This window comes from Salvelinus namaycush, chromosome 28 (genome assembly GCF_016432855.1).
Source record: "Salvelinus namaycush isolate Seneca chromosome 28, SaNama_1.0, whole genome shotgun sequence".
Taxonomy (NCBI): Eukaryota; Metazoa; Chordata; class Actinopteri; order Salmoniformes; family Salmonidae; genus Salvelinus; species Salvelinus namaycush.
This window is the reverse complement of record NC_052334.1, coordinates 26,713,945-26,726,447: the sequence shown is the minus strand read 5'-3', so window position 1 is coordinate 26,726,447 and position 12,503 is coordinate 26,713,945. Positions and strand designations below refer to the sequence as shown.

General features: G+C 48.7%; 1 protein-coding gene across 2 annotated transcripts in view; it reads left to right on the top strand.

The window, feature by feature from the left end:
- The window catches only part of LOC120023663 (steroid hormone receptor ERR2-like), a 57,804-nt gene that overhangs the window by 25,374 nt on the left and 19,927 nt on the right, over positions 1-12,503 (top strand). For both annotated transcript variants that reach the window (XM_038967715.1, XM_038967716.1), the window contains 2 exons: positions 9,950-10,060; positions 10,869-11,030. In XM_038967715.1, coding sequence (XP_038823643.1) covers positions 9,950-10,060; positions 10,869-11,030 — 273 coding nt within the window. The remainder of the gene's footprint in view (positions 1-9,949; positions 10,061-10,868; positions 11,031-12,503) is intronic.

Here is a 12,503-nt window from a genome sequence, read left to right as displayed (position 1 = left end):
ATTACGTCTGGTTATATGAAGTCCTGCGGGACCCCAGTCCCCCGATCACCCTCCTCTCTCCCACCTCCAGCAAAAAATGTTTTTAAACACAATCAAAACAAGTAAATACATTTCCCAAATGAACAGAAAGATGTGAAATGCATCTAAGCATGTGTGACACCGGTGAGTCTGGTTATGGGGACAGGAGAAGACTCTAGTCCAAGCTCCACGAAGACATCGGCTCAACGCCATGTTCAGAGGCTGGAGATGGTCAGCGCTCATGTGACTGAAGCTACAATGAACTCTGGAGTTCATTACTGCAGAAAGGTCATCCAGTCAATGGAAAAAACACCTCATTATAACTTTACTGCTCAGCTCTAGCAAAGGTGCAATGCAGTTTCATACCGTCAGGCGCTCTACGAAACTACAGTACGTTTGAATGGACCACAACACACCTAACCTCTCTATGATACGACTGAATTTCTAGACATTCAGGGAGATCTTGGAAATGCAATGGAATTTTCCCTAAAATCAAATCAAAATGCATTTGTAACATGCACCGAATACAACAAGTGTTAACCTTACTGTGAAATGCTTACTTACAAGCCCCTAACCAGCAACGCAGTTCAAGAAATAGAGTTAAAAAAATATTTACTAAATAAACTAAAGTAAAAAATTTTATTAAAAGTAACACAATAAAATGACATAACAATAACCAGGCTATATGCAGGTGGTACCGGTACCGAGTCAATGTGCGGGGGGTACAGGTTAGTCGAGGTAATTTGTACACGTAAGTAGGGGTAAAGTGACTATGCATAGATAATAAGCAGCGAGTAGCAGCAGTGTAAAAACAAAGGAGGGTGGGGGTCAATGTAAATAGTCCGGGTGGCCATTTGATTAATTGTCCAGCAGTCTTATGGCTTGGGGGTAGAAGCTGTTAAGGAGCCTTTTGGACCTAGACTTGGCGCTCTGGTACCGCTTGCCGTACGGTAGCAGAGAGAACAGTCTATGACTTGGGTGACTGGAGACTTTGACATTTTTTGGGGCCTTCCTCTGGCACTGGATGGCAGGAAGCTTGGCCCCAGTGATGTATTGGGCCTCAGTGCCCATGTTAAAGTTATTACTTGATATCTTTGAAACGCAAGGCATTTCAAGGTTTTACCTCCCCTACTGATTAAGCGAGTACATGGTAAAGAATTAGTGCATGTATTTGGTCCATTGGAAAAGGCTCCAGCTTATCTCTGTAGACGTCTTAAGGGAAGTGTAAGGGAAGTGATCTCCAAAGATCAGCAGTCCGCTTAAAGGGGATCTGCCAGAGACTTGAGTTGAATCGCTCTACTTTCCCCCGACTGTATAAAAGAGGAAGTGATCAATAGAAGAATCAAATGTCAGGGGCTACAGGTTTCTCCTCTGATCAATGGAGCGGGATCAGAGCTGAGAGAGAGAGAGAAAGAGGAACAGATACTATTGAGAGATTACATTGACATCAGTCAGTGGCAGATGCCCTCTGCCCTACCACACACACTACAGTATGCAATCTGTTACCTCTCTGTAATAGGCTACGATCCTGTTATGTTCCCTGGGCTGACAGGTGAGAGCATTACAACAGACATGAACATGTGTTTTAAAGGAGAGGGGAGGGGCTGATACTCAGTGTACCTCCCTGTATATCACTCTTATTACACGACAGAAACACGGTAGAACAACCACATCCCGTTATAGCACTCCTGTTATCCTCACACGAACATTCTGTACACACACGCCACACTACACTCACATATAAACATCACAATACCAGACATATCGAGCCACACGTGGATTCAAGCCAACACATTAGTAAGACACTGACAGCCACTGTGTGGAGATGGGGAATCAATTGTTTGGTTCCATTAGAACCTAGTCAAAGAATGAACATGCAATGAGATTTCAAACAGACCAATGTTTTTCCACGTAGTGTGACTTGGCCTTCAAATGGAGCCTGCATCTTGAGTGGGGAGTGAAGCCAGCATGATGTTACTGCAAGGTGGTATGGTGGCTCCACCACGCTACGGGCAGGTGGATGGAGCATGTGGTGAGAGCGTACGTAGGCCTCGGGGTCAGCAGACTGGGGGGCCAATCAGCAGATAGGGATGGGGGGACAATGTGTGACCATTTTTCCGCTGCCCTCGCTCATCACCACTCGCGGTAAAAAATGCTGCAACACGTTACAAGCATGCAAAGCTGGCAACAGGGGCCCTTTAAAATAGTGCTGACGGTGGTTTAGCGGGGCGGCTGTCTTGAAAGGCAGAGTTCAGTTCACCATGCCTTGCCATGTGGCCGTCTGATTTTCCCAGCTAAAATAGGGTCCGCTTAAGCCCCCCTTGGCACTGCCAACCATCCCAGACATCCTGACACTTTCCCCAGGGAGAGACACCCAGAACAGGTGAGGGGCTCAAAATAAGGGCCCCTGCCTTGGCCGGCCACACAAAGTGAGTGAAGACAGGCCCTTTTGTAGGAGTGTGCTCTGAGGGGGATTATTATTGTTTTTGGAGAGAAAGAGGAGCCCTGGGTCAGCTGGCCCCAGCCCCCGCCCCTAGCCCGCCGCTAATCCGTGTGCAAATGCCAACCGCCTTGGCCAGAAGCCCTCTACCCTGCATCCTGCTTTGAAGAGCTGACATCCGAGCTCACCGCACACTACCGCCCTCCCTTTACCCATCCACCGGGTGATGGTGCCGGCCGTAAAACACAGTGGTGTCTGGTGATGAGGCAGGACTCACCCCTTTTTACACACACATTCACATTCACACACACACATTCACAGTCACACAGACACATTCACACACACACATTCACAGTCACACAGACACGTTCACACACACACATTCACATTCCCAGTCACACAGACACACTCACACAGACACATTCACATTCACAGACACACATTCACACACACACATTCACATTCACAGTCACACAGACACATTCACACAGACACAGTCACACACACACATTCACATTCACATTCACAGTCACACAGACACAGACACATTCACACAGACACATTCACATTCACACAGACACATTCACACAGACACATTCTCATACAATACAGACACACTGGCCACAAACAAACAATCCAAAGCTTGGTCCATGGCTCACCGAAGTGGGCTTGGCAATGGTCTATGGGAGTTTCTTCAAGAGGAGTCAGACACATGGAATGAACTGCTCTACTTCTTTCTCTCTCTCTCGCACGCCCTTGCTCTTCGTCTCACTGTCTCCAGCCGTCCTCCCTTCCTCCCTGTATGGCCCTGTTTGACTGTAAAATGAGACAGGTTAGTGCCAAGCTTTAATTCCTGTCAGCATCTGTTAATTATGGCCGGGACTGTTCTAATTAAAAGAGGCACCCATGTACCTCGGACTCCTCGTCACCGTGGCTTTATGCTGGCTGACATACACAGCCACATGACTAACAGCCCAGCCAGCCCAGCCTAGCCATCCCATCCCAGCCCAGTCCAGCCAGCCCAGCCCAGCCAGCCCACCCCAGCCAGTCCAGCCCAGCCAGTCCAGCCCAGCCAGCCAGCCCAGCCAGCCCAGCCCAGCCCAGCCAGCCAGCCCAGCCCAACACCACGGGACAGCTCATGGGGTACATCCATACCACCTGGCTGTATCTGAGCTCCTCATGAGAGCCCAGAGAAACCGTAGAATGTGGTGACATCACAGTTATCAGCGTAAGGAATTTTCCACTCCTATAGTACCACCAGCAGAAACTGCACCGGAACGCTCCTAAGCACTTACACCTAGCAAGCACTGACTTGGTGATATCGGAGTCCGTTTTGTCATGAGTTCATACTCAAGGCCTCGTCCCTGAATAGATTTACTGGTCAAATATTTCTTGACACTTTCTTTACATGCTACATGTGAAGGATGTAAATTGCGAAATAAGGAAGTAGTGATTTGCTGCGAATGATGGGTCTCTGCTGGGAATTGTGGGTAATTAGGTTAGTGGGTTGTCAGTCAGGAAATTGAAAGACAATCCTAATCAGATTTGTGTTTCTAGGGAATCAAATAATTTATATAAGTAGAATAAAATGTCCTTATTCTACTCCTACAAGATAACACTGTTTGCTGCAGCCACCCATGCATACAGTCTAGCTTGGGGAGAAGGGGGTACAGCTCTGTCAGTGGATGGGGTGAAATTGAAAATTACTGTTTTCGTAATCCATTGTTTCAGCCCTTTCTATGGAATGAAGGCTATTCTTTACATACTACGTCATCTCCTTTTTTTCTCCCCAAACACCCCCACTGTCTGTTCCCTGTATCGACCTCTAATCAGCGAACATAGGGACATCCAAACCCATCCTCCACGAGAGTACAGACTGAGAGGAAATTGTATTAGCCTCATTTGCAGTGGCCACACAATGCCCAGCTCTGACACCATCTTTACAGTTATAAAGTGATGAAATCATCAAGCAAGTGCTCTCCCTGCAAGTGATTTTAGCAGAGGGGACTTGGTGCGCTGACAAATTAACCCCTCCCCCTCCCTCTCCTCCTCCTTCTCCTCCACCAGCTAGGCCATACATACTGGATAATACCTCTGATCGGAGGTGCTCTCAAATCTAGTTTAGCATCCATTTGTTTAGAGGGTTTAGGTTATACATAATGAATAAATGGATAGGTATTTGCTATACAGGGTTAAGATACATCAGGCACACTCAGCTGTGTGAAGGACAGTGTTCCTGTGGGGCCGCATAGGGTATTGCACAATATACATAAATGTTTCGCACACTATTAAATCAAATCATCATACACCGTGCTGTATCAAATAAATAGAACACTACAGATGAAATATTTTAACTATGTGGAAAAGTAATAGAATAGAAAGGACAATGCAAATGGAAACATTCTTATCAAATAATGAGATAATAACTGATGTTATGATGAGGTTGGTGACATTTACAGTATCAGTGCAGGACCTGGTCCCCTATGAGTGGCAGAGAGTGATAAGGCCTCACTCCTGTCCCGTGAAAGAGGGGTGAAATAAGGAGGTTTTATTGGAAAGCTACCCTCTATCTATCTGTCTGTGTAATAACACAGGGTGTCTATAGCACTGTTCCTGTACACAGCCAGACAGTGTATGTATGGGGTTGTGGATTCACTCCAGAGGTTGGACCAAGTCACAAGCAAGTCTCAAGTCACAAGGTCCAAGTCTCAAGTCGAGCAGCAAATACAGTGGAATGGATCGAAATCGTGCATTCTAAGAGCAAGTTAAGTCAAGTCCAGTCACAAATTGTTGCTTGATGCCCCATTGCTGGTGAGCTTGCAAAGTAGACGGTTCAGATTCTAGAACACCAAACAATTTTTGGAGCTGTGTCACGTTCCTGACCTGTTTTCTGTTGTTTTGTATGTGTTTAGTTGGTCAGGACGTGAGCTGGGTGGGAATTCTATGTTGTGTGTCTAGTTTGTCTGTTTCTATGTCCAGCCTAATATGGTTCTCAATCAGAGGCAGATGGTAATCGTTGTCCCTGATTGAGAATCATATATAGGAGGCTTGTTTTGTGTTGGGATTTTGTGGGTGTTTGTTTCCTGTCTCTGTGATTGTCTGCACCAGATAGGTCTGTGTCGGTTTTTGCACATTTGTTATTTTGTATTGTTGTTTGTAGTGTTTCACTTGTTCTTTATTAAACATGTTTAACACTAGCCGCGCTGCACTTTGGTCCTCTCCTTCACCCCTGGAAGAAAACCGTTACAGAAACACCCACCAAACCCGGACCAAGCAGCGTGGCAACGGGCAGCAGCAACAGCAGCAGCGGTACAAGGAGGAATGGACATGGGAGGAGATTCTGGACGGAGAAGGACCCTGGGCAGAGCCAGAGGAGTGTCGCCGTCCCAAAGCGGAGCTGGAGGCATCAAAAGCGGAGAGGCGGCATTATGAGGCGCTTGCAAGGCAGAGTGGCTGGAAACCCGAGAGGCTCACCCAAAAATTTCTTGGGGGGGGGGGGGGGGGGGGCTAAAGGGGAGTGTGGCGAAGCCGGGTTGGATACCTGAGCCAACTCCCCGGGCTTACCGTGGAGTGAGAGGGCGTCGTACTGGTCAGACACCGTGTTATGCGGTAAAGCGCACGGTGTCCCCAGTACGCGTGCTTAGCCCAGTGCGGGCTATTCCACCTCGCCGCACTGGCAGGGCTACGGGGACCATTCAACCTGGTAAGGTTGGAGAGGCTCGGTGCTCAAGAGCGCGTGTCCTCCTTCACGGTCCGGTATATCCGGCGCCACCTTCCCGCCCCAGACCAGTACCACCAGTGCCTACACCACGCACCAGGCTTCCAGTGCATCTCCAGAGCCCTGTTCCTCCTCCCCGCACTCGCCCTGAGGTGCGTGCCCTCAGCCCGGTACCTCCAGTTCCGGCACCACGCATCAGGCCTATTGTGCGTCTCAGCCGGCCAGAGTCATCCGTCTGCCCAGCGCCGTCTGAGCCATCCGTCTGCCCAGCGCCGTCTGAGCCATCCGTCTGCCCAGCGCCATCTGAGCCATCCGTCTGCCCAGCGCCGTCTGAGCCATCCGTCTGCCTAGCGCCATCTGAGCCATCTGTCTGCCTAGCGCCATCTGAGTCATCCGTCTGCCACGAGCCATTAGAGCCGCCCGTCTGTCCCGAGCCATTAGAGCCGTCCGTCAGTCAGGAGCCGCTAGAGCCGTCCGTCAGTCAGGAGCTGCCAGAGACGCCAGCCAGTCAGGAGCTGCCAGAGACGCCAGCCAGTCAGGAGCTGCCAGAGACGCCAGCCAGTCAGGAGCTGCCAGAGACGCCAGCCAGTCAGGAGCTGCCAGAGACGCCAGCCAGTCAGGAGCTGCCAGAGACGCCAGCCAGTCAGGAGCTGCCAGAGACGCCAGCCAGTCAGGAGCTGCCAGAGACGCCAGCCAGTCAGGAGCTGCCAGAGCTGCCCTACAGTCATGAGCTGCCCTACAGTCATGAGCTGCCCTCCAGTCATGAGCTGCCCTCCAGTCATGAGCTGCCCTCCAGTCATGAGCTGCCCTCCAGTCATGAGCTGCCCTCCAGTCATGAGCTGCCCTCCAGTCATGAGCTGCCCTACAGTCATGAGCTGCCATTCAGTCATGAGCTGCCATTCAGTCCGGAGCTGCCACTCAGTCCGGAGCTGCCACTCAGTCCGGAGCTGCCACTCAGTCCGGAGCTGCCACTCAGTCCGGAGCTGCCACTCAGTCCGGAGCTGCCATTAGTCCGGAGTTGCCCCTCTGTCCTGAGCTACCTCTCTGTCCTGAGCTACCTCTCTGTCCTGAGCTACCTCTCTGTCCTGAGCTACCTCTCTGTCCTGAGCTACCTCTCTGTCCTGAGCTACCTCTCTGTCCTGAGCTACCTCCTAAATCATGTGGGGGCCTTGGGGAGGATTCTTAGGCCAAGGTCGTGGGCGAGGGTCGCCACTCAAAGGACGCTAAGGAGGGGGACAAAGACAGTGGTGGAGTGGTGTCCTCGTCCTGCGCCGGAGCCGCCACCGCGGACAGATGCCCACCCAGACCCTCCCCTTGAGTTTTAGGGGTGCGCCCGGAGTTCGCACCTTGAGGGGGGGGTTCTGTCACGTTCCTGACCTGTTTTCTGTTGTTTTGTATGTGTTTAGTTGGTCAGGACGTGAGCTGGGTGGGAATTCTATGTTGTGTGTCTAGTTTGTCTGTTTCTATGTCCAGCCTAATATGGTTCTCAATCAGAGGCAGATGGTAATCGTTGTCCCTGATTGAGAATCATATATAGGAGGCTTGTTTTGTGTTGGGATTTTGTGGGTGTTTGTTTCCTGTCTCTGTGATTGTCTGCACCAGATAGGTCTGTGTCGGTTTTTGCACATTTGTTATTTTGTATTGTTGTTTGTAGTGTTTCACTTGTTCTTTATTAAACATGTTTAACACTAGCCGCGCTGCACTTTGGTCCTCTCCTTCACCTCTGGAAGAAAACCGTTACAAGCTGCATGTTAATTTATGGCAATCCTCTCTCCCTGCAATTTCACATTTGCTCTGTGATTTTCAAACATTCTGCGCTGCGACCCCCAAAAAGGCGTGGTTCAAAGCTATCGACCCCTCCCCCCGGACACACATGCAATTTCATCCCATAAATGGTGAAGGTCGTGTGATGTTACATCTTTAGACATGTGCAGTACCGCTGAGGTACGTAATTATACCCACCCAATCTAGGCCTATCTGAACTATGGAAATGATCAATGAAATCCCAAGGTAGCCTATTGTTTTGAAAAATATCATATTAACATAGGTTGGCTACTGTGTTTTTGCCAGGCAAAACCGGAGAAAATTGAAGAAGAGCTTTCAGGTCACTAATCTGGATATGTGCACCCGCCGCTGCGCGCCAATGCTGATGACTGGTCATTGGTCAACAGTCAAGACTAAAACTGTTGGGTTCTTAAACACAGATTAGATGTTTTCTAAACAAAAATGTGGTGCTCTGCCGTAGGCCTGTTAGTGACCAGATCGAATAAGCAAAGGTGGAAATATAGCCCATCTGTAAATAGCCCACCCAATCTACCTACCTCATCCCCATATTGGTTTTATTTACTTTTCTGCTCTTTTGCACACCAGTATTTCTACTTGCACATCACCATCTGCTCATCTATCACTCCAGTGTTAATTTGCTAAATTGTAATTACTTCGCTATTATGGCCAATTTATTGCCTTACCTCCTTACGCCATTTGCACACACTGTATATAGACTTTCTTTTTTTCTATTGTGTTATTGACTGTACGCTTGTTTATTCCATATGTAACTCTGTGTTGTTGTTTGTGTCGCACTGCTTTGCTTTATCTTGGCCAGGTCACAGTTGTAAATGAGAACTTGTTCTCAACTAGCCTACCTGGTTAAATAAAGGTGAAATATATATTATTATTTTTATTTAAAAAATAATAAAATACAAACGGTAGGCTATATGTAGCCAATTAGAATATGTATAACATTTTATATCTCATTCAGCTACACACTCGTAACCCCCCCAAAGCCTTCTCACTGCACTAGCTCACCCAACCTGTGTTGACTGACAGTTTGCTGGTCCAATCAGAGGGCTGAGTGTGCGTTTCACTAGCGTTTGTTTGCAAATGCAATACTGCCTCTGGATCATTTTGTAGCAATGAAGACACTATGCCACAAAATGAGTAACAAAACGTTACAAAACCTGGCCAGATATTTAAGTCACCCATCTCAAGTCAGTCAAGTCCCGAGTCTTGAGGTACCAAGTCCAAATCAAGTCTCAAGTTATTTCATTTTCTATCAAGTCGGGTCTCAAGTCACCACATCAAGTCATGTGACTCGACACCACACCTTGGATTCACTCCTCCTACAGTAGCTACATGGCTAGATGCAGAGGCCCGTTGACAGCTGAGCTCACAGGTACCAGCCTGGTTGCTCATTAGTATTCCGTCTGCCTCACACAAAAAGCCAAATAATTAGAGGGCCAGTCTGTGAGATCATTGACCCTGCGTTAAATATTCATATGTTTAGAGCTCCTTCAGGCTCGGCAGTGTCACAGTAGACCAGCCAGGCATGGACCACATATGGGAACGCAGCGCCAGCCGGCAGTCTCTCTGACACTCCCTGTACTGTACTTTGACCATGCAGACAACAGAACAGAGCCCTTCCTCTGGACAGACACTCACACCTTAGCTTGGTCAAGTTTCTAGTTTTCATGCTTCCTCATATAACAAGAGGAATACTTTTGATACTGATCATGTAAAACAATCTGAGAAGAGGGTATCTGAGTGTGTGAGGGGCAATTAGACTTGAATATTTGTTTGTTATTATAGTGTTACTCTCTACCAATAACAATTTACTAATTGTGGGACTTCTTTACCCTGCGTTAAATGGTTTCATAATTGTTGTGTTTTCATTATAAACATTCTATGTTGTAGAATTGATTCATTCATTTTATTTGTCAGATTGGTGAAATTGTATTTCCTACTCAAAGGTCTCCTTGCTTCTTGTCATGTGTCAGGTGTGCGTCTGGACCGTGTGCGAGGGGGACGACAGAAGTACAAGAGGAGGATGGATGCAGAGAGCACAGCATACCTGGGCCTCACCCTCCCCCCTCCTGCCAAAAAACCCCGTGAGTACAGCCTTGTCAACTCACTGCCCAACCCCTCCCCACAGCCCAACCCCTCCACACAGCCCAACCCCTGCCCACAGCCCAACCCCTCCCCACAGCCCAACCCCTCCCCACAGCCCAACCCCTCCCCACAGCCGAACCCCTCCCCACAGCCCAACCCCTGCCCACAGCCCAACCCCTCCCCACTGCCCAACCCCTCCCCACTGCCCAACCCCTCCCCACAGCCCAACCCCTGCCCACAGCCCAACCCCTCCCCACTGCCCAACCCCTCCCCACAGCCCAACCCCTCCCCACTGCCCAACCCCTCCCCACAGCCCAACCCCTCCCCACTGCCCAACCCCTCCCCACAGCCCAACCCCTCCCCAATGCCCAACCCCTCCCCACAGCCCAACCCCTCCCCACTGCCCAACCCCTCCCCACTGCCCAACCCCTCCCCAAAGCCTTCTCCCAGTCCACATTCAGTTGAAGCATTCATTTTATTCAGACCAGACTCTCCGTTGTCTGTATAGGTGTATTTCCATGGGAGAGACGCACTAGAGAATATAGGCCAGACAGGCATTGTTCTGGACACAGCTGAGTTATGACAGGTCACAGAGTGGATGACCGATATTAAACAGTGACTGGGTTCTTAGAGATAGCAGTCCCAGTAACACCATCTCACATAATGTTGAATGTAGAACACGTCATAATTGTACTTATGTGTTCTCCCATGTAAGTACTGTGTGTATCTAAGAGTACAGTACCTGTTTGTGCATCACACTAATGTGACCTTTGACTATTGTTTTGACCACCTCTGCTTCCTCCTCAGTCACAAAGATAGTGTCCCACCTTCTGGTGGCTGAGCCAGAGAAGATCTACGCCATGCCTGACCCCACCATGCCTGAGAGTGACATCAAGGCCCTGACCACACTGTGTGACCTGGCTGACCGGGAGCTGGTGGTCATCATTGGCTGGGCCAAGCATATCCCAGGTATGCCCACCCATCTACAGCCACTGCACTAACTGAACACCATAGACCGATATACACTGAGTGTACAAAACATTAAGGGCACCTTCCTAATATTGACTTGCATCCCCTTTTGCATTCAGAACAGCCTCAATTCGTCAGGGCATGGACTCTACAAGGTGTCGAAAGCATTCCATAGGGATGCTGACCCATGGTGATTCCGATGCTTCCCACAGTTGTGTCAAGTTGTGTGAGTGTCCTTTGGGTGGTGGACCATTCTTGATACACACGGGAAACTGTTGAGCGTGAAAAACCCAGCAGCATTGCAGTTCTTGACACAATCAAACCGGTGCATCTGTCACATACTACCATACCCCGTTCAAAGGCACTTCAATCTTTTGTCCTGCCCATTGTGGCACACATACGCAATCCATGTCTCAATTGTCTCAAGGATTTCTTTGACCTGTCTCCTCCCCTTCATCTACACTGATTGAAGTGGATTTAACAGGTGACATCAATAAGGGATCATAGCTTTGACCTGGGATCACCTGGTCAGACTGGGTCATGGAAAGAGCATGTTTACATTCAGTGCATAACACCATTACCTCATGATCACATACTGTGTAGTTTTAAAACCAACACATGATAGCAGTTTAGATACAGGACCAGCCATTCATTTTGACCAGTACAATCTGACGTCGCGATTAGTCCTGGTCAGTTCCATTCAGAGTAGTAAAACACTTAGGTACCCTAATGATCCCCCTATCCTTTATAATCCATGTCCCTCCCTTTGCTCCCAGTGGGTGCACGCACGCACACACACACACACACACACACACACACGCACACGCACACGCACGCACACACACACACACACACTTCAATTTAATTATTTATAAGCATAATCATGTTTCTCTACTCCATAGGCAGTGTGATAGACAAGGTGTTAGGTTATGAGATGCTGTTGAATTAAGGATGCCACATTCTATGTCAGCAGAGATTCTGCTCCCTTCTAGAGTTTTCTCCTGATTCTGACAGTCAACACATTGCTTAGTGACTCTTTTTGCAACCAGAGCAGATTCTGGCTGATCTTGAGGTTGACCCTCATAACTCTAGAACATTATAGCATGCTAGATATTGTGAGGTAACACACTAAATGACTGTGTCCCTCAGTGTAGCCTCTGTTATGCAGCCTCTGTTATGCAGCCTCTGTAATGCAGCCTCTCTGTGCCCTCGTCTTCTCATCAGCATACCAGACGTGTGTCTGAGTTGACAGCAGCTGCAGATGCCCTGCTGTAGTTTAAGCTGGGCCTCTCCTGGTTCTCACCTTGCGTGCAGGACATGTAGTAGTGAGAACTGTACTGTACCTGGACAGACAGGTGTTCGAGTATTTATCAGAAGAGAAGAGGTGTAGTAGTCAGCTACAGATCTATTAAGGAGATTAGCCCTTTCTCATCCAAACTGTTCGGTACAGCCTATTGTCAGCAGTGCATTGTC